At 36.5% G+C, this 26313-nt stretch overlaps 1 protein-coding gene across 2 annotated transcripts in view; it reads left to right on the top strand.

Annotated features, from left to right (window-relative positions):
* CDH7 (cadherin 7) overlaps nucleotides 1–17761 on the top strand; it is a 122697-nt gene extending 104936 nt beyond the window's left edge. Inside the window, exons 9-10 of one of the 2 annotated variants that reach the window (XM_029225693.1) lie at nucleotides 974–1225; nucleotides 17025–17761. In XM_029225693.1, the coding sequence (XP_029081526.1) occupies nucleotides 974–1225; nucleotides 17025–17518 (746 nt within the window). In that variant the 3' untranslated portion in view covers nucleotides 17519–17761. The remainder of the gene's footprint in view (nucleotides 1–973; nucleotides 1226–17024) is intronic. The other variant, XM_029225686.1, reaches the window with a different exon arrangement.
* Nucleotides 17762–26313: the final 8552 nt, after the last annotated feature.

Below are 26313 nucleotides of genomic sequence, written 5' to 3'. Positions count from 1 at the left end.
ATGTGTTAGTATACAGTATTTGTTTTTCTCTTTCTGACTTACTTCACTCTGCATGCCAGTCTCTAGGTCCATCCACCTCACTACAAATAACTCAATTTCGTTTCTTTTTATGGCTGAGTAATATTCCATTGTATATATGTGCTACATCTTTATCCATTCATCTGTCGATGGACACTTAGGTTTCTTCCATGTCCTGGCTATTGTAAATAGTGCTGCAGTGAACATTTTGGTACATGACTCTTTTAAAATTCTGGTTTCCTCAGGGTATATGCCCAGTAGTGGGACTGCAGGGTCGTATGGTAGTTCTATTTTTATTTTTTAAGGAACCTCCATGCTGTTCTCCATAGTGGCTGTATCAATTTACATTCCCACCAACAGTGCAAGAGGGTTCCCTTTTCTCCACACCCTCTCCAGCATTGTTTGTTTCTAGATTTTTTGATGATGGCCATTCTGACTGGTGTGAGGTGATACCTCATTGTAGTTTTGATTTGCATTTCTCTAATGATTAATGGTGTTGAGCATTCTTTCATGTGTTTGTTGGCAATCTGTATATCTTCTTTGGAGAAATGTCTATTTAGGTCTTCGGCCCATTTTTGGATTGGGTTGTTTTTTGATACTGAGCTGCATGAGCTGCTTGTAAATTTTGGAGATTAATCCTTTGTCCGTTGCTTCATTTGCAAATATTTTCTCCCATTCTGAGAGTTGTCTTTTCGTCTTGTTTATGGTTTCCTTTGCTGTGCAAAAGCTTTGAAGCTTCATTAGGTCCCATTTGTTTATTTTTGTTTTTATTTCCATTACTCTAGGAGGTGGGTCAGAAAGGATCTTGCTGTGATTTATGTCATAGAGTGTTCTGCCTATGTTTTCCTCTAAGAGTTTTGATAGTTTCTGGCCTTACATTTAGGTCCTTAAAAGTTTGGTGGGACAGAGTCCATCAGAAATCTTGTGTTCCATGCATTTGCTTTCTTTACTCTAGACAACACAGCCTCAATTCTCACCAGGAGAAATGGCTTCCGGAGACAGGAGCAATCTGTTTATTATCTGCCGGTCTTCATCGTGGACAGTGGATCACCTTCACTTAGCAGCACCAACACCCTCACCATCCGTGTCTGTGACTGTGATGCAGATGGGGTAGCCCAGACCTGCAACGCCGAGGCCTACGTCCTCCCTGCTGGCCTCAGCACGGGAGCCCTGATCGCAATACTGGCCTGTGTCCTGACGTTACTGGGTAGGTACTGTTTGCAATGCTTGCTCTGTAAGAGCAGTCACACCACCATAGGTCAGAACTTTTTTCTTTTCCTCTTCATACCTTTTGAGAACATATGCAGATATTCTAATCCATGGTATTTGGGTCACAGAGCAATCTATGATCACTGGCCACACTTTCCAGTGATAACTCAGAAAAATTATCAATTTCATTTTTTTAAAAAGTGAAGATAAATGGCTTATGTTTAAAATTGAATTTTTTCAAGATTTTTAAAACATTTACTATATCTCCCAGCTGTTTGCTTTAGAATTCCAGGAACTGTATTAGAATAAAGAGAATTTTTTCTATGTTGCTTTGATAATATGCTTATTTTAGAAATAATGGCCTTGGGTGGAATCTATGATATTTAATTCCTTAAGACATGAACACTCTTTATATTAGTCTCTATTCTTGCCTGTGTGTTTGAAATACATAATGAAAAAAGACCAGTGAATATGGGGGCTTAAAAAAAAGAAATGATGGCTTTACATCCTACCTCTCTTAAGATTTAAGGTGGGTTTTATAATTATTTGCGAATCTTAAAAGGTTGGAAATTTCAGCAGTGCAAAATTTCCCAAGAAGAATTTACATTTAATTGTACTTTTCCATGATTACTTTGTTATGTGGTTAGGTTAGATTTATAACTCATTAGAATTGCAGTTTTATAAGAGATTATGCAGCATCCTTTTAAAAATTGGGAGGTATCCAACATGGGCATTGGGTAATGGGTTTATTCCTTTACATTCTGTGAGGGCAAAGTGTACCTTCCTACAGCAAGGACAGTAAGCATTTAATTTTGCATCTGAGCCTGTACTCTGTGTTTTCTTGGGGTTTAATATAATTTGTAAATTCACTTATATTTTTGTAAATGCAGAATTTAGCAATGGGAGTCATAATTGTATAATGTTTAAAAACAAGATTTATGGAGTTCGATAAGACCTAGCTTTTATGACTGCCTCCAATATGTACTAGCTCTTCACCAGGAAAACATTACTTCTTCTAAGGCTAGCTTCTTAATCTCAAAGGGGAAAAGAATAGAATTAGACTCATAAGGTTGTTGTGAAAATTAAATGAGATAATTCGTGTGCCAACCATCTAGTGAACATTGAGTAAATTTTAAGCATTATCAATGAAGCAAGTTCTCAACGTATTAACCAAGCTAAGACATACTCACTAATACACTATGTAAATGATCTCATAAAAATGGAAGTTATTATTTTCTATAACTTCAGCTAACCAAATAAATCTAGAAGGAAATAAACCTTTTTTCATATAGCTTCACATAGATTGCCAAAACTTTTAGAAATTCATTAGAAATGGCAAATAATTCCCAATTAAAGTCTAATTAGAGTATAAGGGACTAAGTTGAAAAATATGGAACCATTGCAAAGTGCTTATTATTTCTCTATCAGGTTTCAAAAAATATTAATAAGAGGTAAGTTGTGTATTTTATAGTAGCTGGATAACCTAGATGAGAAGATAAAGATTTTCCTTTGTGGTGTTCTTCTGTTTGTTTTTTAATTTTATTGGTATATAGTTGTTGTGTTAGTTTCAGGTGTACAGCAAGGTGAATCTGTTTTATTATATATATATAAAAGAATGGAGATATTTTTTTCATTTTTTGATTCTTTTCCCATAAAGGTTATTACAGAATACAGAGTTCCCTGTGCTGCTCTGATCTTTATGATTTGTTTCTTTCCTTCTACTAACTTTAGATTTTGATTGTTCTTTCTCTAGTTGCTTTAGGTGTAAGGTTAGGTTTGAGATTTTTCTTGTTTCCTGAGGGTAAGATTTTATTGCTATAAACTTCCCTCTTAGTACTGCTTTTGCTATGTCCCATAAGTTTTAGATCGTCATGTTTTCGTTGTCATTTCTCTCTAGGTATTTTTTTTATTTCCTGATTTCTTCAATGATCCATTGGTTGTTTAGTAACATATTGTTTAGCCTCCACATGTTTGTGTGTTTTAGGGTTTTTTTCCTGTAAATTTATAATCTCATAGCATTGTTGTTTGAAAAGATGCTTGATATGATTTCAGTTTTCTTAAATTTACTGAGGCTTGATTTGTGGCCCAAGATGTGGTCCATCTTGAGAAGAAAGCGTATTCTGCTGCTTTTCGAGGGAATGTCCTATAAATATCAATTAGGTCCATCTGGTCTAATGTGTCATTTAAGGCCTGCATTTCCTTACTGATTTTCTGTCTGAACGATCTGTCCATTGGTGTAAGTGGGGTATTAGAGTCCCCCACCATTATTGTGTTCCTGTCGGTTTCCCCTTTTATGGCTGTCAGAATTTGCCTTGTATATTGAGGTGCTCCTATGTTGGGTGCATATATATTTACAGTTGTTATAGTTGTTATATCTTCATCTAGGATTGATCCCTTGATCGTTATGTAGTGTCCTTCCTTGTCTCTTGTAACAGTCTTTAAAGTCTATTTTGTCTGAGTATTGCTATACCAGCTTTCTTTTGATTTCCATTTTCATGAAATGCCTTTTTCCATACCCTCATTTTCAGTATGTATGTGTTCCTAGATGTGAAGTGGGTCTCTTGTAGACAGCATATATACAGATCTTATTTTTCTATCCATTCAACCAGTCTGTCTTTTGGTTGGAATATTTAATCCATTTACATTTAAGGTAATTCTTGATATGTACTTATTGCCATGTGCTAATTGTTTTGGAATTGTTTTTTTAGGTCTTTTTTGTTTCATTCTTTTGTTCTCTTTTGTGATTTGATGACTATCTTTAGCGTTGTGTTTGGATTCCTTTTTCTTTTTCGTGTGTATCTTGTTTTTTGGTTTGCAGTTCTTATGAGGTTTTGATATAGCTATATATATATATGTATGTGTGTGTGTATAGAGAGAGAGAGAGAGAGAGAGAGAGAGTGTGAGAGAGAGAGAGAGAGAGAGAGAGAGAGAGAGAGAGAGAGAGAGAGAGAGAAGGTTTCAAGTTTCTGGTCTCTTAATTTCAAATGTATTTCCCATTTCCTGTATTTGTATCCTCCTCTTCTCATGGTTGCTGGTCTTGATATCATATTTGTGTGTAGATGATTTCCTACTTTTACTGTACGTTTGCCTTTAGTGGTGAGCTTTCCCATTTGTGATTTTCTTGTTTCTAGTTGTGGCCACATTTTTTTTTTCTTTCCTGACTAGACAAGTTCCTTTAGTGTTTGTTGTAAAGCTGGTTTGGTGGTGCTGAATTCTCTTAGCTTTTGCTTGTCTGTAAAAATTTTGATTTCTCTGTTGCATCTGAATGAGAGCCTTGCTGGGTATATAGTATTCTTCGTTGTAGGTTTTTCCCTTTCATCACTTTAAATATATCCTGCCACTCCCTTCTGGCCTGCAGAGTTTCTGCTGAGAAATCAGCTGATAACCTTATAGGGATTCCTTTGTATGTTGCTTTTCCCTTGCTGCTTTTAATATTTTTTCTTTGTATTTAATTTTTGTCAGTTCGATTAATGTGTGTCTTGGCATGTTACTCCTTGGGTTTATCCCATGTGGGACACTCTGTGCTTCCTGAACTTGAGTGTTTCCTTTCTCATATTAGGGAAGTTTTCAGCTATAATCTCTTCAAGTATTTTCTCAGGCCCTTTCTCTTCTACTTCTGGGATCTCTATAATGTGAATGTTGGTGTGTTTAATGTTGTTTTAATGTTTTATGTGTTTGTGGTCTCCTTTTCGCAGGCTGCAGGTTTGTATTAATAGTTCCTTTTACTTCTGGTGTCTGCCCCCTGGTGGGTGAGGATGGTCCAGGGACTTGTGCAGACTTCCTAGGGGGAGGGACTGGTACCGGCCCTATGTCCAAAAGGACATAGGTAGATGATGTGTGGATGACTCCTTTTGAACTTGACTAGCTTATCCCAGACAGTTTAGATTATACCTGATTTCAAAGGAGTAAGATAAAATTGTATTACCTAGAATTTAATCATGCACAGCAGTTAACTTTTTTGTTTTTAAAGGGTGTCCCTCTAATGAAGCCTACTTCATTTTAGAAAATACTTTCATCTGTGACTTAGGCATTCCTTGCAATTTATATTTCTTGGTGATTCTAATTCATTTAAAATAATTACGTAGCTGTTACTGAAAGTAAGTGAAATAGTTGTATTAGACTTCATTCTTGCATATGATAGATATGAGTGTGTGTGTACATACATACATATATTTCAGGGTAAAGTCATAGGTTTGGGGGATTTTAAGTATGACTACTCTTTTTGTTAAATTTGAGCATTTTCCTTATAGAGACACTAGTTGAGGAACGCCTCTTGCATTTCTAAAAATCAAATGTTTATGTTCCATAGTTTATTTTTTAAAAGTTTCTACAAGAACAAGTCAAAACAGAGCCTATTGTACTGAAATACAGTTTGGAACCCGATGCTTCTGTCTACAGCTTCCTTTTCCCAGTAAGGATTCTGCCTAGTAATCTGTATGTTCAAATATTAGCATTTCAGTTCAGAAAGAGTATCTTGCCACCTGATTAACTTTTTAGAGCAGATAACCAGGACCTTTTACTCTTTTGGTTCTGTCTCTTCTGTTATAGGCTCTGGGTTTTTATGACAGGTGCCAGAGCCAGTACTCAGGGGTGCAGATGGGATGCACAGCCTGGTATGAACCTGACTTCTGATGCACAAATGACTCATTTTTTACAACACCTCCTTTCTAGACACTAGGCACCAGTGTTTGTAACTCATTCCTTTTCAGGGTTCTGAACAAATATTGTTAGAAAAAAGCAAGGTGAAGAGGGGAGAAGAATTTGAGGATCAAGTTCAATTTAAGAGTGAAACTGGGGACACATCTGCACTTTAGACGCCTAAAAAAAGCATGCTTCACTACATGCCAAGTTTGTGTTCCACTGATGTGATAAATTAAAGCTACTTGTAACATAGAAGGGGGTGTACTGAAGGTTTCAGAATATTACTGGGAGGCCTCACAGAAATCATTTCCAGCCCTTTGCAGAGGAGGAAAAGGAGGTATAATTTAGTGGCTGTTAAGTCATCAGATTCTAGGTCTCCTTTTCTCAATCACTGCTTTTGGATAAAACTAAAAGAAATACACCTTGCAAGTACTTTTTTAAAAGCTGTTCACATGTAGTTCTTTTTTTTTCTCAAGATTTGAAGTGAAATTGGATTTGTCAGTCTTCACCTGTATTTGTATTCTTCTAACTTTATGGGTGAATTCTTTTCTGATTTCTCTCTCCTCACTCTTGCTGTCATCCTCTATAATTTATTTGCACCTGAATTCTCTGAGATGATCCAAACATCAGAACATGAGCTTTCCTTTATTTACAGAGTACACTTGAACGGGAGATGTTATTTTCATATTCAAAGTTCATGATAAAATTATCAAGCAGATGCCGCAATTATTTTTCATGTAGAGAAATGTCATCAATATATGGCAAGACAGTTTAGTAATCTAAGGCTTGAATAACTATTTTACTCCAACAAAAATTTCATTATGCATTTTCACATAATTAATTTTTAAAAATTTTTTAAATTTATTTTTTTAGCCATGCCTCACAACATATGGGATCTTAGTTCCCTGGCCAGGGACCGAACCCATGTCTCCTGCATTGGAAGCATCGAGTCATAACCACTGGACCACCAGGGAAGTCCTGTCATAGTAAAATTTGTAATTGTTGATATACCCAGTTTTTTTCCTACCAGGCTGAAAGCGCTTAATTACTTCAGTGGTTTTTCCAGAAATAACTGGAAAGTATTTCAGTTGTTTTGTTTTAATGTATGGTGTCGATGTTAAATATTGCACATCTATTCAGAGAATATTACAGCTAGTTTCTTTCTGTTAGTCTGTACAGAGGAGTTTTTTCCTGTTCACTAAAACTGCCACTGAATTGACTATATATTAAGTTTTGTTCTTTCCCTATTTCAACCTTTAGGTCCAAGTAATTGAAGTCCTATAACATCCCCTCTAGCTCTTCAGACACAGTGGGGATTAATTAGACTGGCCCACCTCCAGGTTTGAGAAGGCATTTGTGGAAACCACTGTCTACTACATGGAATTCAAGCTTTTCCAGTTCCAGTGTGTCCAGGGTAGCCAGCTGGATGTTTAGCTGTCATGCATCTTTTCACTTTTCTTCCCTGATCTACCAAGACCTAAACGGTATTTGCTCTGCTCTTAACTGTGGAGACCATTCATGATTTGGTTCAACAGGAAACTAGTTTCCTGGTTTTGTAAGTGATAGTGTTACTTAAATTGCAGAGAAAAAAATGAGGGCAATATGTAAAAGATAAATCCCCATCGTAATCTGTAATGAAAGAACATATTTGACATAGCAGTCCTAGTGGTAATAACAGGCAGACTATAGTTGCTAATTTATTATAGCAGATGTGTTTCTTTTATTCTAAACAATGAATTGCACTGAACAAGTTCATACTAAGTGCTTTACAAGTGTTGCCTAATTTAATTCTCATATTTCCTAAGCAGGTATTATTAAGTATTGTTATTGCTATTCCTACTTTTTGTATGAGAGAACTGTATATTAGCGGAGACATGTACAATGTTATAAGGTGTCAGACCCAGGACCCAAACACAGCCCAGACTGCCTTCTGGATGTCCTTTATAAGGTATTTTTCCCTATGTATTTTCTGATCTGAAAGACCTGTGTGTCTCTGGAAGCACCTGTAGATCTGTGGATATGGCAACTCCATCTTTGTTTCACATAGTGACTTTAGGACGTCTTTGGTGAACTCTGAGTGTCTAATTTAAAATGTCCTCCACTTACACAATTCTAAACATGTTCTCTCAAGGTTGGGAGTACGTTAAATATGAGATTATGCTTCATTACAACCAAGATATACCAATTGCCTTTGGGCATAAAATATTCATTGTACTTAGGTCAGTTTTTCTGTCTCACATGAGCCTTAAATGAAATCATTCTAACTCACATATTTAATGGAGAGGACTTTTGTGATACTTGTTCTGGGAAAAGGAAGGATCAATTTCAGTTGTGATTAAACTTCTTCCTGTCTTGAGACATGAGAAACAGTATCTCATATATGCAGATGTTTTGCAGATCTCTGGTTTGGATCTTAAACAGCAGATCTAGATAGGTACAGTCATTGTTCTGGTGGACTGCTGACATGAGAAATCTGAAATTATCATACACTGAACAATCGTCCTACATTCCTATCTCTTACCTTGATTTAGCGCCTACTTAAGTGTTTTTTGGTTGTAATCAGTCAGCCTTCACTCTTCTGTCTGTTCCATCCTCCATAGCCAATCAGTCCCTAAGTGCTGTTAATTTTACTTTGGTTCTTGAATCTGTCTTTCCCTCCCTTGATGTTGCACCTGATTTTGTCCATGGTCCATCTTTCCGCCCCTGAATTATGGTAATTTCCCCAGTCTCTGTCAGCTCCAATCCAGGACCACAGAGGGAGTAAGCTTTTTAAAAGCAAATGTGATTGCAGCGTGCCCAGCCTAAAATAAGATTTCTGTGTCTTGCCATTGTCTACAGACTAGAGTCACCTTCTCTGTGTCTCGCCATTGTCTACGGACTAGAATCACGTTCTGTCTATGACCTAAATGCTCCCTCCCAGTTCAGCCTTTTCTCTCTCCACTCACAGTGTACTTTAGTTAAATTGCAGAGTTGCACTTTCTCAGACTCATCCTGCTTTGTTTTACCTCTTCTTACATGCTTTGCTCCTTCTTCCTGGAATACCTCTCCCCAGAATCCACAAATAGTAACTCTTTTTTTGTAGTCAAGACTTACTTCCTTTGCTTCTGAGTCCAAGCTGGGTACTGTTCCTAGGGGCTGCATAACACCTTGTATAAAAGAGTCTTAGAGCATCCTTCATGGGCTGTGGTTTGTCTATCTCCTCTGGTGGACTCCTGCTTTTGGAGGCAATGACCAAGCATTATTTCATCATTGTATACATAGCATCTCATAAAATGCTGATGTGAAATAGAGAAAGGCATATGATACATGCATACTGAATGAATCCATGAATGTTTAGATGTACTCAGTAGTAGAGAAGAACATTAGATTTTGTCATTTATCCGTAAGTAGTGGAGCTGAATTTTCCCATTTCATAACATTCTACAGTTTTAGGCCTTTTGAGATCCAGCCTATTTCTCTAATTTTCCTGGAAAATTGATATGGCACAGGTTAAAAGCATTTAGATTATATTTTCAGATTAATAGCCCTGGAGTTATACATGGGCTCAAGAAAAAAAGATAAGAATATATGATTTTTAGAGTCTAAAAATTATTGCAGTTGGATACTTTAAAATTCAGTTTAAATTTCAGTTAAAAATGCTATATTTGATATCTAATTTATCTCAATCATACACTTGAATTTTATTAATTACAAATCTTTATTCTTTGTGAATAGAAAGTGGGTTCATAAGTGCACATTTTATTAATTACAAATCTTTATTCTTTGTGAATAGAGTGGGTTCATAAGTGCACATTCAAAGTTTGGCCCTCTGTTACTGGGGATCTATCTGATTACACAGCACATAAATCCAGACAAAATGATAAGTTGACTTCTCTCATCCTTTAAATCTTTTGCTTAGATGTCATTTCCAGTGACATCCATCTGTGATCACAGCGCGAATGCACTAGTACCCCTGTATTTTTCCTATCATTTCACTTTTTAAAACATAATTTCTTTGCTTGAAGCATTTCAGAAGTGTCACATATACTTACATGAAATCCAGATGTTCCTCACAGCCCACAAAGCAAGGCACATTCTGACACCTGCTCACCTCTTGATGGCATCAGGCTATCTGATCCTTCACTCTCCCAGTAGGAAGAGCCACATGGCCTGTATTTCCATGAGATTCAAACATGCCCCCATGTCCCTGAAACCTTCTTTCTGCTTCCCTTCACCTGTTGGTCTCATACTATTCTTTATGCCCCAGCTCAGTATTACCTTCGAAGAGGGAATGTCCTCACCCACTGATTAAATTAGGTGTTCCTCATGCCCATGGGTCTTTATCATGAACCTGTGTGTTTCCTTTGTAGCACATATCACAATTAGTAAATGTTTCCCTTGCTCAAATATAAAAGCACCTTGAGAGTAATGACCTTAATATCTTTTTAAAACCATGATATTTTCAAGGCCTAGCATAGGGCACCCAGGAGGAAAAATATTTTGGGGAATCAGTGAATAGTACTTATCACGCTCTACTGCTTATTTTACTACCTTTGTTACATATTTTAAGCCCCTCATGAGTAGACCTGGTATCTCTATTATTCATTATTCTACCACCCAATCAAGGGAAGAGAGTAGATACCAAACACATTAACTAAATCAACTGAGGTTTATCAAAATCACACGTGTACGAATGGTAAAATGTATGTTTCTTTCTGTGCACCACTTATATGACTCAAATTTTAGCAAGACCACAAAGATAGGAACTGAACTGTGTAAGAATTTATTATAGAAATTTAGAAAAACAAAATTTTTAACAAAATCACATAGCTTACTATGTGTAGCACTATTTAAGTACTATACAAATATAAACTCAATCTTTGTAAAGTTACTATGAGACATTTTCTTTGAAGTAAGTACTATTATTTCCATTTTGGAGAGGAGGAAGCAGGCAGGGGGAAGTAGAAGTTATTTAAAAGCTAAGTTTACTTGCCCATTGATGTGGATAATTATAAAAAATTACTGAACTTGTAGTCTGATTGCGCTAGCAATTTTTCATTTAGGTCAGTTTTCAGTTACACCTAATAAATACATAATAATTGTAGTATAATAATTTTCACCATTCAATGTGTCATTTGGTAATAAAATCTCCTACTATAAGAGCAGTATACCTTAAGACCATATGCAGTTAAGAGTTTTCTAGTATTCCCAAATCTTCTGTTTAGATCAACTGTCCAAAAGAAATACATCGTGATTCACAAGTGTGAAACACATATGTAATTAAAATTTTTCAAGGAACCTCATTAGCAAAAACTTTTTAAAAAGTGAAATAAATGCTAATAATATATTTAATTTAATGTAGTATAAATTATCGTAATTTTAACATGTATCAGTAAAATTATTAATATATTTTACTTAACAAATTAAGTCTTCAACATCACATGGACATTTTACACTTAGAGCACATCTCAATTCACATTTTAAATAGGAATAGCCACATTTCAAATGCTTGTTCACATTTTAAATAGGAATAGCCACATTTCAAATGCTTGTTCACCGCTTGTGGCTCATGGCTACCATGTTGAATAGTGAAGATTTAGACAAGTATTTTATGACTAATAAGAAATTCTGAATGTTTATAAGTTTCTTGGTGAAGGCTGGCTTATCCTTCAAGTCTTACCTTAGTGTCATCTTGTCTGCATTCTCTGAGCATCCTGGCTTTACCTTCCTATACATATTTTCTTAGTGTATGTTATAATGCTATATAGTTGTATTATATAATAATTTTTTTCTTATATAAAATACTGAACTTAATGGCAAGAGCTATCTGCATATCTCCATAGTAGCTTGCCCGTACTTTGTCAATTTAACAAATATTTATTGAAATCTTAGTATCAGATACTGTTTTTTGTGCTCTAGATATATCTGTGCAGAATAAGATCACTGCCCTTATGGGGCTTACAGTTTTAGAAGGTCTGTGCTCAGTAAAAATACTGTTGAATTAAATGAAATTCAGGCACTAACCTTTTGGAAGAAGTCTATAAACAATGGGTTAATCTTAAGAAACTGGTATTTCACAGGTTTACATATAGTCTTGCAAATGAAAACAAAAACCTTTTACAGGTTTTTAAGGATGGGGAAAACTGGCCTGATGGTAGTATACATGACTGAGTGGTTTAAAATGAAGCCCAGACTCAGTATTTGAAATATGTTAATACATGAATGGAAGAAGTTGTTCTTTAGTGTAAGTAGCCTCATTTAGAAGTCGGCAGCATTTTGTGGTGATCAGATTATATCTGCAGAATTCTATTTAGTTCTGGGTAAATAATTCTACCGTTAGCCGCTGGGAAGTGCGTTAGGAAAATAAGACTAAAATACTGCCAAGGTGATTCAGTAGAAAGCATGTTCCAGGTTAACTGTCTGGATATATATCTGACACACACCACAGTGAAGGTTAGAATAAAGGAGTTCACTAACTTATAGTATCAACTTCTAAAATTTTCTCCATCTTCCGTTCTGTTTCTCTCGGGCTTGGGAGACCTGGTGCTCTCCTGGTCTGCGTGCTTTGCACCCATGCATGTCTGTACCTTCTTACAACGAACTGCGTGACGACTTGAACTCTATTTATCTGTGTAAATATAGCCTACACAGTGAGCTACTTGGATGCAGGGAACCTCTCGTTATATTTTGTCAGCGCCCAGCACTTACTTCCTACATACTGGAATGCTTGGAGAGTGTTGCATCAAACATTAGGAAACTGAATCCTAAGATCAGAAATTAGGTCAACATTATGCATTCTAACTTCTTTTCTCACATCTACTCTTCCCTACCTCCTTAGTCTAATCAGAATGATTTTTTTTCAAAAAAGACACCTGACCATATTGTGCCCTCCTTCACGCTAGTTGGCTCGTGGGCCGGCAGGGCCTGGCTGGTGCCTGTCTCCTGGCTTCCCTCCTGTTTCTTGCTTTGCTGTGCACCCACACGTTGGCCTCACACCTTTGCTCACTGGTTGACTGTGCCGAGGATATTCTTCCGTATCACATCTCCACCCTCAGCCTTCGGTTACTCTGCCTTAAGGCCTCCTCTAACCTGTTTCCCCTAATACATAGCCTTAAAAGATCATACTTCCCTCTTTAGGAAGAATTATCACTGTTCTACTTTTACATACAGTTCTCTTGTGTGATGAATATTTGTCCACCCCATTTAATTGTAACTTCCATGAGGAAATGTGTCACGTCTACTGCTGTGTGCACCACAGTATCACTATACCAAATGCACAAAATGGTTAGCACATCATTGTGAATATAAATTCACAAACCAGCACGATTCAAGTACATGTCTAGACTTCAACTAGACCTAAACCTTTCCTTCTGTCTCCACTCAGAAGTATAGTCCATATGATAGAAAAGATGTATGATAAAACCTCTTAAAATATATAATCTTGTGCTTACTTAGGCAAAAAATATTCCTTTTAATACAGCAATTATCTCCATAACCTCTGAAGAACAGTTAATACTTGTTCCACGTAAAGGTTAAAATTTATTTTTTATAGCGTGCTCAAGCAGTTAGAAATTAATATTCTCCCAAGTCACTGAAATGTTAAATTGTCTAACCTTCTAAAACACTTCACATTTTTCCTCAGCTTCAGGCAAGAATGGAAAATAAGACAAACTCCATAAGATATTAATATGCTTAATGGGCATTGGACCCATGGGCTGATGCACCCCTGGGTTCTCACATTTCACTTTTACTAAACACTATAATTGAGGGTCAAAAGGCAAGTGTATTATTGGTGGCGTGAAAATACACTTACAATAGAAGGTAATAATTGTGAGATATAGATATCTATGACAAGATCCATTGTAATTATAAGAAGGAAAGAAAATTGAGAACTTGGAAATGTTTGCATTCTTAGACACTGACTTAAATGAAAAGGGCATCTAATTCTTACATAATTCTTCTCTTCTTCATACCCTCATTACTCTTGTGCCCATTCACTTCTTCCATCCGATTTTTGTACTCAATTGGACATTTGCTCCCCCTCAGTTTTGCCCTCCAATATGTGTAACAGATTTCTCATCTTCACCTACCTCCACCTGCCTACCCATCACGATTCTCCCTGCTACCTCTCCATTCCATGTCTTACTCGGTTTGATTTCTTAACGAGAAGTCTTTCTTGGTCCACCTTTCTGTTGCCATCACTTATTTCTGGGAGACTATGTAAAAAGTTTCAGAAACTAAAGTATATAAATGTAAAATTCTTTTATTCAGATTTCCTGATGTGTCTTCCTCCAAGCTAGCAATTGTCACCTGACTTCTCGGCTTGTATCTCAGTTACCTTCTGTGGAAGGTCTAAGCCCACAGTGTGATAGAAAGTGCAAAAGCTTTGAAGACAGGAGTACACCTCACCCCGAGTTACTATCAATACACTGACCACAGACAGGTTGTTTCACATGTCTGAGACAACCATTGAATGGGAAATTACCTACCCCAGAGAACGGCTGTGAAGGTCACCTGATACGTCCTGTGTACAGACCATCATTTTCCACCTTACTGCCTTCTCTCTCTCTCCAGTTTAATCTTTAGTGCACAAGCCCTGATGCATACTTCATACACCTTCTTCTTTGCTTGTTACCTAACTTCGTTCATTGTTTTTCCTTGATCAAGGGAGAAACACAGTGTCTTCACTTGCTGTGTTCACAGAATTTTGAGTTAACATTCTTGGTGGGTCGGAGGATAACAATGAAAACATCTCTGCTGCACACTGGCAAGTGCCTGGCATTCTGTTTACTTCTACCGACATTACTCCCCAATTTCTTTTCCACCGTGAGCCCTGAACTTGGCTATAATTGTCACATATGGCTACGTGCAGTTCAAGTTACTTGCCCAAGATCACACAGCTAATATTTGGAAAGACTGGACTTTTATCCAAGGCCTTCTTGACAGCAAAGCTAAATACCAGAATGTTAGCACAGAAACATATTAATCTTGTAAACATGTCTTTGTTGTAACATTCTAGCATGGAGCTTGAAAACTAAAAGGCTTTAGGGGTGGTAGAAATGCTAATTTTCAGAAGACCAAAAGGGACAGGGTTGGGAATACACTTAGCAGGGAGGGCAGACGCATGGCAGAATATTTATGGGAACAGACAGGAAATGAATGGTATTTCATTCATTTCAAAAGCATTGGCTTTTGAACTACGTCTCCTACTCTGATGAAGCCAGTTGATAACATTTAAATGTAGTAAATAATATCAAGAAAAGAGAATTAAGCACTTATGTGCCATGGCAACATGAGAAGGTGGCCAGAAAGTTCAGAAATGTATCTCAGTTTCTAAATTGTAGGCTGTGGATAAAGCTTATGGGGGAGCAATAGGCCAGGGTCAAATAGGAAAGGAAATAAAAAAGTGCCCCAGTAAGCAGTTGATTTCCCACTATTTCCAAAGATCTCCCATAAAAATATCTTTGTCAGTCATATTCCTGTTGATGATAGAGAACAAACAGACACATACTTAAGAAAGCATATACTTTTCATTGATAATAAAATCATTTTGGTTAAATAAATCCTTAGAGTTTTGGTTTTTTAAAGCAGATTGAGTTGAAGGCTGAAATATGCTTCACCCCTAGTCATTACATTTAATTACTCTGAATTACCTTGATGTCTTAGTTTTTATTCTCAAATTATTCTTAATGCCAAAGAAATACCTTAAAAGGTATTTTAAATATAAATATTTCAAAGTCCTTTTTAAAACTATGCTGAGAGTAACGTACCCCAAACAATAATCCAGTTAGTGTATATTTTGGGCCTCCTAGACCTTGCAGGAAAAAAAATATTGGGATTAAAAATTATTAAAAAGATAACTTACTTGTAGACAGATCATTAAAGATAATTCACTAACATATATTTTTGAATTCCAAAATTCAAGAATACTTTCTACTTCATTTTAACTTGATTCAACAGGCCATGAAATCTAATGTGTTCCCAATTCGGCAAGCATTCAGTCACTCGTAGTCAGAGCAGAGCAGTCACCTTCTTATTAGTGTATGGTCACCCAGCTCTATCTGTAGGGAATTGGTTCCAGGAACTCCGATATACCAAACTCCAAGGATGCTCAAGTCCTTTGTATAAAAGGGGCATAGTATTTGCATATAACCTATGCACATCCTCCCCTATGTTTTAAATCATCTCTAGGTTACTTATAATACCCAGTACAGTGTAAATGCTATATAAATAGTTGTAAATTCAATGTAAATGTTATATAAAATAGTAGCCTATGTAAAGCAAATCCAAGTTTTGCTTTTTGAAACTTCCTGGAATTAAAAAAAGAAAATAGCTTCAGCCCCGGGGTTGCTTGAATCTTTGGATGTGGAACTTGCAGCTACAGAGGGACAGCTGTCCTTATTAAAAGGCACAAAAGTATATTCAGTTTGTTTAGAGTAGCCAGTGTAGTTGTTCTCTGCTTTCCAGTGCAAACATGTGCTTTATCATTTATTAATTTTGATAAAAGAAAATTTCTAATGTTAAAGGGATGATTGGCTACTGCTAAAAATCTCACAACCTGTACTCTCTCTCTAGGTATAATACATAAAAACCAAGTTCAGTGTTTCATACTGAAAGTGGGACTCTATTATAAAGAAGGTTTTAATGTTTGTGTATGGTCTGAACATGCTGGATTTTATTTAACAGCTGAGTTTCATAGACAAGTACTAGGCATTTCTCCAAAGAACCCAGCCAAATGCTATAATCCATTTCCTTCTGAAATTGCAGTTGTTAAATTAGACCCCCAAACATTTATGAATGTCACTTTGCCTTTCCAGCAATTAAGGAGTTCAAAAAAAAATCCCTTGGTGTTTCATGGCTTTGAAATTATTTATCCTCCCCTGGTCCTTCCACTTGCTCTGTCAAATGCTTTGGGGGTTACGTTCAAGAGGGAGACATCAATTCTGAACAGGTGTGGAAAAGGGTTTCTTGATGTATAAAAAGTGTTCTATTTTAAAGGCGCTTTAGCAATTTTAGCATATTTACTGCTGTGAATTCCCATGGAAGTAGGAGGCCCATTCATTTCCCTTTAAAGGGCAGAAAAATCTGAAATCAACATCAGAGGCGTAATTTCGCCAGGGGGAGGGAGCGGCCGGCGAGTTTACTGAAACTTTCCCTTTGCTGTCTCCTTGTTTCAGTGTTGATCCTCCTGATCGTCACTATGAGAAGAAGGAAAAAAGAGCCCCTTATTTTCGACGAAGAGAGAGATATCAGAGAAAACATCGTTAGATACGATGACGAGGGTGGGGGGGAGGAAGACACAGAAGCCTTTGACATGGCCGCGCTCAGAAACCTCAACGTCCTCAGAGACACCAAGACCCGGAGAGATGTGACTCCAGAAATTCAGTTCTTGAGTCGACCGACTTTTAAAAGCATCCCAGATAATGTCATTTTCCGGGAATTTATTTGGGAAAGACTGAAGGAAGCCGACATTGACCCCTGCGCCCCGCCTTACGATTCCTTGCAGACATACGCCTTCGAAGGAAATGGCTCGGTGGCTGAATCGCTCAGCTCGCTAGATTCCATCAGCTCAAACTCTGATCAGAATTACGACTACCTCAGTGACTGGGGACCGCGTTTTAAACGACTCGCAGACATGTACGGAACTGGCCCGGAGAGTCTGTACTCATAGCCCTGGAACGGTGGTTTGAAACGTACTGAAGAAAAAGTATAAAAGCAAAGAACAAAACAAAACACCACTACATACAGAAAACAAGAACTCCACTTGCTAGAGGAAATGGTTGTAAATATCTCTCCATTTTTAACCGTTTAGGGTTCTGCCTTGGTGAAGCATATCTTCATTAGACTTATCCAAGGGACTGCACTGACCACAGACTGAGCATTTGAAGGCTTTTTGATAAAAAGAAATGCTCAGTGGTTTGTGAATAGACAGCAACTCTCAGATACCTGCAAAGGCACCTAACCTCTGTAAGTAGTGCCCTGTGTTGTCAGTGTTGCCAGGGTGTCCTGTACATACCTTCACGGTACTGGCAGGGAGGGGAATAAAACATGATATGCCAGGATTGAAAAGTCCTGGAGCTTCTTGCATATCAAAACTTGGGACAAATTTAATTTACAGTGATGCTTTCAGCTTGCTAGATTAGAGCATCCAGCAGAATTTTATTGCTGTCAGTTAGCAAATACCTTTTATTTAGCAATATAAATATTCTTAGAACATCCTCCCCAATCCTCCAATACAAGCCAATAAAATTTGGTTTAAGGCAACATAAACCATTGTTTAGCAAATAAATTCTGAAATGTTCCAAATAAGCAAAAGGTAAATCATTCTTAAAGTTGGCAGTCGTTTTGAGATGCTTGTGTAGGTATGAAGAAAAGTTGCTGTCTATTCGTTGATTTTTTTATTATCTCTTCTGATTTGTACAGGAGACTATGTTTTCTTTTTTATTTGACACATGGTGTTATATTTATTTTGGACCTCCAATCTCCACTCAATTCAGGTCCATCTTCCTGCCTCAGAATATTAAGCTCATCAGAACATGCTGATTTTTCTCCAGTCTGAGCTACATGGAGGAAATGAAGCATGGAAATGGAAAAAAAAAAAAAAAATAGTAGAGCAATTGAGGCCTGTTGCTGTTCACGTCTCAGAGAGGAACACAGCTACAAGGACGTATAAGTTGTTTGTCTGAGCCATTAAAATTTACAAAACATTGAAAGAAAGTATTTGTACTATAGAAGGAAGATTTCAGAGAGAATTGAGATTTTCTTTGATGCAAGATTGATTTTTCAAGGTCACAAATTCTATATGCTCCAAAGACTTTCAAGAATGTTTTCCCCTCACCCTCTATTGCTGTAAAAATATTGAGTAAAGGACAGATTTTTTGAATATATCTTAAACAATGTAATGTTATAAATTTCAAAACCCACCATTAAATTCTGATGCAAATATGTTCCTCAAGAATTAACCAAGCACCGCATACTTTCTATACCTGTTTAGATGTGCCAAAGTGAGGAGAAAAATTAAGTGATCACATGTGTTTGAGAAAGAAGAATTTTATGACTAAAATAATATTTCTACCTAACATTATTTTCTAGATTACTACTAGTTTAATGTGAATATATTCACATAAGAATGAATTTAGTTTTTTCTTTCTTTTCTCCTTTTAAAAAAGGGTTTATTGTTGGGTTCCTAATAAATCTACAGATAGTGGACACTGTATAGGAAACTGTGTTTCTAAAAGTGCTTCTTTCTGAAAGACGAACACTGGAACAAGAATATCAATCTTTTGATTACATGAGGAGAAACTGTAGGATTCTGTAAAATTGCAGCCCATCTTTAGAAATGAAGTATGTGAAAGTGGCCTTCAGCTCCATCAAAATAAATAGTTCAATCAATATGGTTATCTGCAAACAGTCCTTTCATTTGAATAAAGTTTTATAGACGTTGTTTCATGACTAGATGCTTCTTGCTGTATTAATATACATATGAAAAATCAGTTTTATAATGGTAAATGACACTGTTCATGACTTTTAGTCACGTGTGTAAGTTTTTCAAATTAAAAAAGTAAAGCATACTACACTTACCCAGTTTCGTAAAATCAGAGTGTGGTGCAGGGATTATATAGGTGTTACATCAGCAAGCTAATGAGAATAGTTTTTTAATAATCCCCTTTTTGTCTGCAAGAAGATAAAATAGTACTTTTAGATTCTATCAAAACTGCTGATTGTTGCATAAATGTAAGTTTGAATGTATTTTAGAAAAGGAACATCACATCATTCACCTTGCTTTCTCTCCTTTTAAATATATATTATATATATACATATTTTTTTTTAATTTCGTTTTTGCCAGTAATAGATTGGGGAAAAAAGGTTCCGATTTAAGTAAAGATTTGAAATTCCTGCATATATTCAATTGCTGTTTTATGTGTGGAAAATGATAACAATACAATATTGAACTTGATTCAATGGTATTTAAAAGAAATCTTGAGATGGCTGGAAGAATGTCCCTAATAGAGATGGTATTTATATGAAGTACTCTAGCTAAGCTTATTTGTAATGGTGGTGAATTTGTTATTTTAGTTTTCTTTTTCCCTTTTGAAATCTAAGGCTGTATATGTTTATCTGACATGATACTTGAGAGACAGGCTCTCTCCTGTAAACCCAGAGACTAGAACAGTTGATCAACAAAAATCAACGTTAAAGCTTGTTACAAGATCCTCCAAAAGCATTTAAATAAATACCTATTATCTAGTCACTAAAATTCAGTGGTGGACTGGAGCCAGCTCAAACCAACTCCTAAGTACCAATTATGCATATGTCTTTCCACCTCTGCTTCTAGTGATATCATTTCGGTAGGTCAGCCTTGGTGGTAATATTTAGACCACCATGGAAATCACCAAACACTACTCCCCCCCCCCCCCCCCCCCCGCCGTGGAACTAGTTGTGAAATGTTTACCAACACTTTGCTGCTTACTTATAAAAGGAAACCTGATGGTTGTAAATATACTGTGAGTGAACAGAATATCAAATAATGATGACATGAAAGGAATTTACTACTACTAAATATAGACTCATGTGGTAGTGATTTCCTGGTATCAGATCCTTGGAGCTACAGGGAGAAAGGGAGGGGACCCACTTCGTTATGGAAAGCAATGGCTTAATAATTCCCAGTGCAGACAACAGTTTGGGAAGTCATTAAATTTACATATTTTCCATTTGTCCCTATGGGAGCACCACTGGAAACTCAAGGTATACATTAAGTAATGCATTTTTGGACAATTTAATTTCTTAAAAAAATATGTGCATTTCCCTTGTTACTGTACAGGTCAAGGAAATAGGCCCAGACCTCTATTCTGGATTGTTATCCTTGCATAATTTTAAGTCAGCATAAAGAATATGACAACTAAATCTTAAAAGAAAGTGGACTTTTGCAGATCAAGCCTAAATTATAATTCTGGATTCACAAAACAATCTCTACGTTAAAGCGATATTCCAAAGTCAGCTGCACACCAAAATTAGGAAGCAGACAAGAGGAAAAGATGCTATGTGGAGGCCATGAGTAGATCTTTGTACAAGCAATGGCCTAGATGAAGCTGGTCAACTTCCTCCCTTGACAGGAAGCACAGCTGAGGCTGACTGCAGTTGCGGTTAGATAACTACTAGACACAGATAAGAAATAATAATGTTTAGGTAATGATAGCTGCCTTTTCACTCTGCCCTCTGAGAATGTTTTAAATTACTTTAACTTCTTGCACAATTACATTTACTACACTGGATGAGCAGCAGTCTTTGGCAATTCTCATGTAAACGGTGTAGTTATACAAGGGAGGAGTGGTATTTGTGGTACGGCCCACGGGCCCAAAGAAATTTACATGCAAACAGACTGTTAGCATTATATTCAAATATAAAATCTAGAAGAGCTTAAAATAAAGTTAGATATATTGCAAGAGGCAAAAATCACCTTGTTTAATTAAATATTTTAAAGACGTTAAGCACTACTTACAAATATTAATCATAATATTTTCCATGTTATTTTGACATCTATTGACTTACAAACTGTTTTAGTTACCCTAATTGTTTCTAAGTCACTATTTGAAGGTTGATTTACAGTTGATCTAATTAAAGTTGATTAAAAGCAAGCTTCAACTTAACTCTTTCTGGTCAGTGATGGCTGGGGGCACATGGAATATATATTACAGTTAATAGATACGGAAATTCACTTTGTTAGTCTATATAGTTTATTTGATCTTAAATACAGAGTCAGTTTTAAATTATTAATATATATTGCGTGTATATGCCACGGTGTATGCAAATTTGGCAAGAAAAGCTAACGCAGTAATGTTAGCTGACACATCATCGTCATAATCAAAGGAGCAAGAAAGGAGTAAGAGCATTTACGTTTTGAGTGTAATTGAAATGGTTTCAGAGGAGTGGGATTAGCCCTTAAGAAAAACGGAAGTTATTTGAGGCTGTGATTTGGCAGGCACTGTAAAGTATAATTCCAGGAGTAATTTTTCAAGCAAAAACAAGACAGCCAGTGTGAGTGATATTCTGACACTTTTTCATTGTTATGCTAACTTGTACAGGCTCAGAATTTAACTGAAAAGAACAGGTGCCTGTGTGTGTGTGAGAAGGGGGGACATAGGAAAGTATGTCTGACGCGACCTTAAAAAAGTAGTCTAATATTATCTTGTTAATTCCAATGTATTGTTATTTGGCAAGTGCCTTTTAGGCGATAAGACTAGAAAGTGTGATAAACTTGAAGGGAGCAATATTTTCTTTGCTTTAAGAATCTAAATTAGGAAAAGGATTTGGGTGCTAAGGGGAGAGCATTTAGCTGAGCTATCTGGATAACTGCCTCATTTTTTTTAACATCTATATTGGAGTATACTTGCTTACCAGCGTTGTGTTACTTTCTGCTGTATAACAAAGTGAATCAGCTATATGCATACGTATATCCCCATATCCCCTCCCTCTTGCATCTCCCTCCCACTCTCCTTATCCCACCCCTCTAGGTGGTCACAAAGCACCAAGCTGATCTCCTTGTGCCATGCAGCTGCTTCCCACTAGATATCTATTTTACATTTGGTAGTGTATATATGTCAATGCTGCTCTCTCACTTCGTCCCAGCTTCCCCTTCCCCCTCCCCGTGCCCTCAAGTCCATTCTCTACATCTGCGTCTTTATATCTGCCCTACCCCTAGATTCTTCAGAACCATTTTTTTTTTTTTAGATTCCATATATATGTGTTAGTATACAGTATTTGTTTTTCTCTGACTTACTTCACTCCGTATGACAGACTCTAGGTCCATCCACCTCACTACAAATAACTCAATTTCGTTTCTTTTTATGGCTGAGTAATATTCCGGTTGTATATATGTGCCACATCTTTATCCATTCATCTGTCAATGGACACTTAGGTAGCCTCCATGTCCTGGCTATTGTAAATAGAGCTGCAATGAACACTGTGGTACATGACTCTCTTTAAATTCTGGTTTCCTCAGGGTATATGCCCAGTAGTGGGACTGCAGGGTCGTATGGTAGTTCTAGTTTTAGTTTTTAAGGAGCCTCCACATTGTTGTCCATAGTGGCTATAACAATTTACATTCCCACCAACAGACCAAGTGCAAGAAGGTTCCCTTTTCTCCACACCCTCTCCAGAATTTATTGTTTGTAGGTTTTTTGATGATGGCCATTCTGACTGGTGTGAGGTGATACCTCATTGTAGTTTTGATTTGCATGTCTCTAATGATTGGTGATGTTGAGCATCCTTTCATGTGTTTGTTGGCCATCTGTATATCTTCTTCGGAGAAATGTCTATTTAGGTCTTCTGCCCATTTTTTGATTGGGTTGTTTTTTTTATATTGAGCTGCATGAGCTGCTTGTATATTTTGGAGATTAATCTTTTGTCAGTTGCTTCGTTTGCAAATATTTTCTGCCATTCTGAGGGTTGTCTTTTCGTCTTCTTTATGGTCTCCTTTGCTGTGCAAAAGCTTTGAAGTTTCATTAGGTCTCATTTGTTTATTTTTATTTTCATTTCCGTTTCTCTAGGAGGTGGGTCAAAAAGGATTTGCTGTGATTTATGTCATACAGTGTTCTGCCTGTGTTTTCCTCTAAGAGTTTGATACTGTCTGGCCTTACGTTCAGGTCTTTAATCCACTTTGAGTTTATCTTTATGTATGGTGTTAGGAAGTGTTCTAATTTCATTCTTTTACATGTAGCTGTCCAGTTTTCCCAGCACCACTTACTGAAGAGGCTGTCTTTTCTCCATTGTACACTCTTGCCTCCTTTATCAAAGATAAGGTGACCGTATGTGTGTGGGTTTCTCTGGGCTTTCTATCCTGTTCCATTGATCTATATTTCTGTTTTTATGCCAGTACCATACTGCCGTGATCATTGTAGCTTTGTAGTATAGTCCGAAGTCTGGGTGCCTGATTCCACCAGCTCCTTTTTCTCAAGATTGTTTTAGCTATTCGGGGTCTTTTGTATTTCCATACAAATTGTGAAATTTTTGGTTCTAGTTCTGTGAAAAATGCCCTTCGTAGTTTGATAGGGATTGCATTGAATCTGTAGATTGCTTTGGGTAGTAGAGTCATTTTCACAATGTTGATTCTTCCAATCCAAGAACATAGTATATCTCTCCGTCTGTTTGTGTTATCTTTAATTCCTTTCATCAGTGTCTTATAGTTTTCTGCATACAGGTCTTTTGTCTCCTTGGGTAGGTTTATTCCTAGGTATTTTATTCTTTTTGTTGCAATGGTAAATGGAAGTGTTTCTTAATTTCTCTTTCAGATTTTTCATCATTAGTGTATAAGAATGCAAGAGATTTCTGTGCATTAATTTTGTATCCTGCTACTCTACCAAATTCATTGATTAGCTCTAGTAGTTTTCCTGTAGTATCTTTAGGATTCTCTATGTATAGCATCATGTCATCTGCAAACAGTTACAATTTTACTTCTTTTCCGATTTGGATTCCTTTTCTTTCTTTTTCATCTCTGACTTCTGCGGCTAAAACTTCCAAAACTATGTTGAATAATACTGGTGAGAGTGGGCAGCCTTGTCTTGTTCCTGATCTTAGAGAAATGTTTTCAGTTTTTCACCATTGAGAACGATATTGGCTGTGGGTTTGTCATATATGGCTTTTATTATCTTGAGGTAGGTTCCCTCTATGCTTATTTTCTGGAGAGTTTTTATCATAAATGGGTGTTGAATTTTGTCAAAAGCTTTTTCTGAATCTATTGAGATGATCATATGGTTTTTATCCTTCAGTTTGTTAATATGGTGTACCACATTGATTGATTTGCGTGTAATGAAGAATCCTTGAATTCCTGGGATAAACCCCACTTGATTATGTTGTATGATCCTTTTAATGTGCTGTTGGTTTCTGTTTGCTAGTATTTTGTTGAGGATTTTTGCATCTATGTTCATCAGAGGTATTGGCCTGAGGTTTTTTTCTTGTGACATCTTTGTCTGGTTTTGGTATCAGGGTGATGGTGGCCTAGTAGAATGAGTTTGGGAGTATTCCTCCCTCTGCTATATTTTGGAAGAGTTTGAGAAGGGTTAGCTCTTCTCTAAATGTTTGATAGAATTCACCTGTGAAGCCATCTGGTCCTGGGCTTTTGTTTGTTGGAAGATTTTTAATCACAGTTTCAACTTCAGTGCTTGTGATTGCTCTGTTTATATTTTCTATTTCTTCCTGGTTCAGTCTTGGAAGGTTGTACTTTTCCAAGAATTGGTCCATTTTTCCAGGTTGTCCATTTTATTGGCATATAGTTTCCTGTAGTAATCTCTCATGATCCTTTCTATTTCTGCAGTGTCAGTTTTTACCTCTCCTTTTTCATTTCTAATTCTGTTGATTTGAGTCTTCTCCCTTTTTTTCTTGATGGGTCTGGCTGGTGGTTTATCAATTTTGTTTATCTTCTCAAAGAACAAGCTTTTAGTCTTCTTTATCCTTGCTACTGTTTCTTTCTTTTTCATTTATTTCTGATCTGATTTTATGATTTATTTCCTTCTGCTCATTTTGGGGTTTTTGTTCTTCTTTCTCTAATTGCTTTTAGGTGTAAGGTTATGCTGTTTATTTGAGATGTTTCTTGTTTCTTAAGGTAGGGTTGTATTGCTATAAACTTCCCTCTTAGAACTGCTTTTGCTGCATCCCCCAGGTTTTGGGTCGTCTTGTTTTCATTATCTTTTGTTTCTAGGTATTTTTTGATTTCCTCTTTGATTTCTTCAGTGATCTCTTGGTTATTTAGTAGTGTATAGTTTAGCCTCCATGTGTTTGTATTTTTTTACAGTTTTCCTGTAATTCATATCTAGTCTCATAGCATTGCTGTCAGAAAAGATACTTGATATGATTTCAATTTTCTTAAATTTACCAAGGTTTGATTTGTGACCCAAGATATGGTCTATCCTGGAGAATGTTCCATGAGCACTTGAGAAGAAAGAATATTCTGTTGTTTTTGGATGGAATGCCCTATAAATGTCAATTAAGTCCACCTTGTTTAATGTGTCATTTAAAGCTTGTGTTTCCTTATTTATTTTCATTTTGGATGATCTGTCCATTGGTGAAAGTGGGGTGTTAAAGTCCCCTACTATTATTGTGTTACTGTCGATTTCCCCTTTTATGGCTGTTAGCATTTGCCTTATGTATTGAGGTGCTCCTATGTTGGGTGCATAAATATTTACAATTGTTATATATTCTTCTTGGATTAATCCCTTGATCATTACATAGTGTCCTTCTTTGTCTCTTGTAATAGTCTTTATTTTAAAGTCTATTTTGTCTGATATGAGAATTGCTACTCCAGCTTTCTTTTGATTTCCATTTCCATGGAATATCTTTTTCCATCCCCTCACTTTCAGTCTATATGCGTCCCTAGGTTTGAAGTGGGTCTCTTGTAGACAGCATATGTATGGGTCTTGTTTTTGTATCCATTCAGCCAGTCTATGTCTTTTGGTTGGAGCATTTAATCCATTT

This window comes from Monodon monoceros, unplaced genomic scaffold (assembly GCF_005190385.1).
Source record: "Monodon monoceros isolate NGI ecotype Baffin Bay Population unplaced genomic scaffold, NGI_Narwhal_1 Super_Scaffold_1, whole genome shotgun sequence".
Taxonomy (NCBI): Eukaryota; Metazoa; Chordata; class Mammalia; order Artiodactyla; family Monodontidae; genus Monodon; species Monodon monoceros.
The sequence above is the reverse complement of the archived record's forward strand: the minus strand, read 5'-3'. Positions and strand labels throughout refer to the sequence as shown.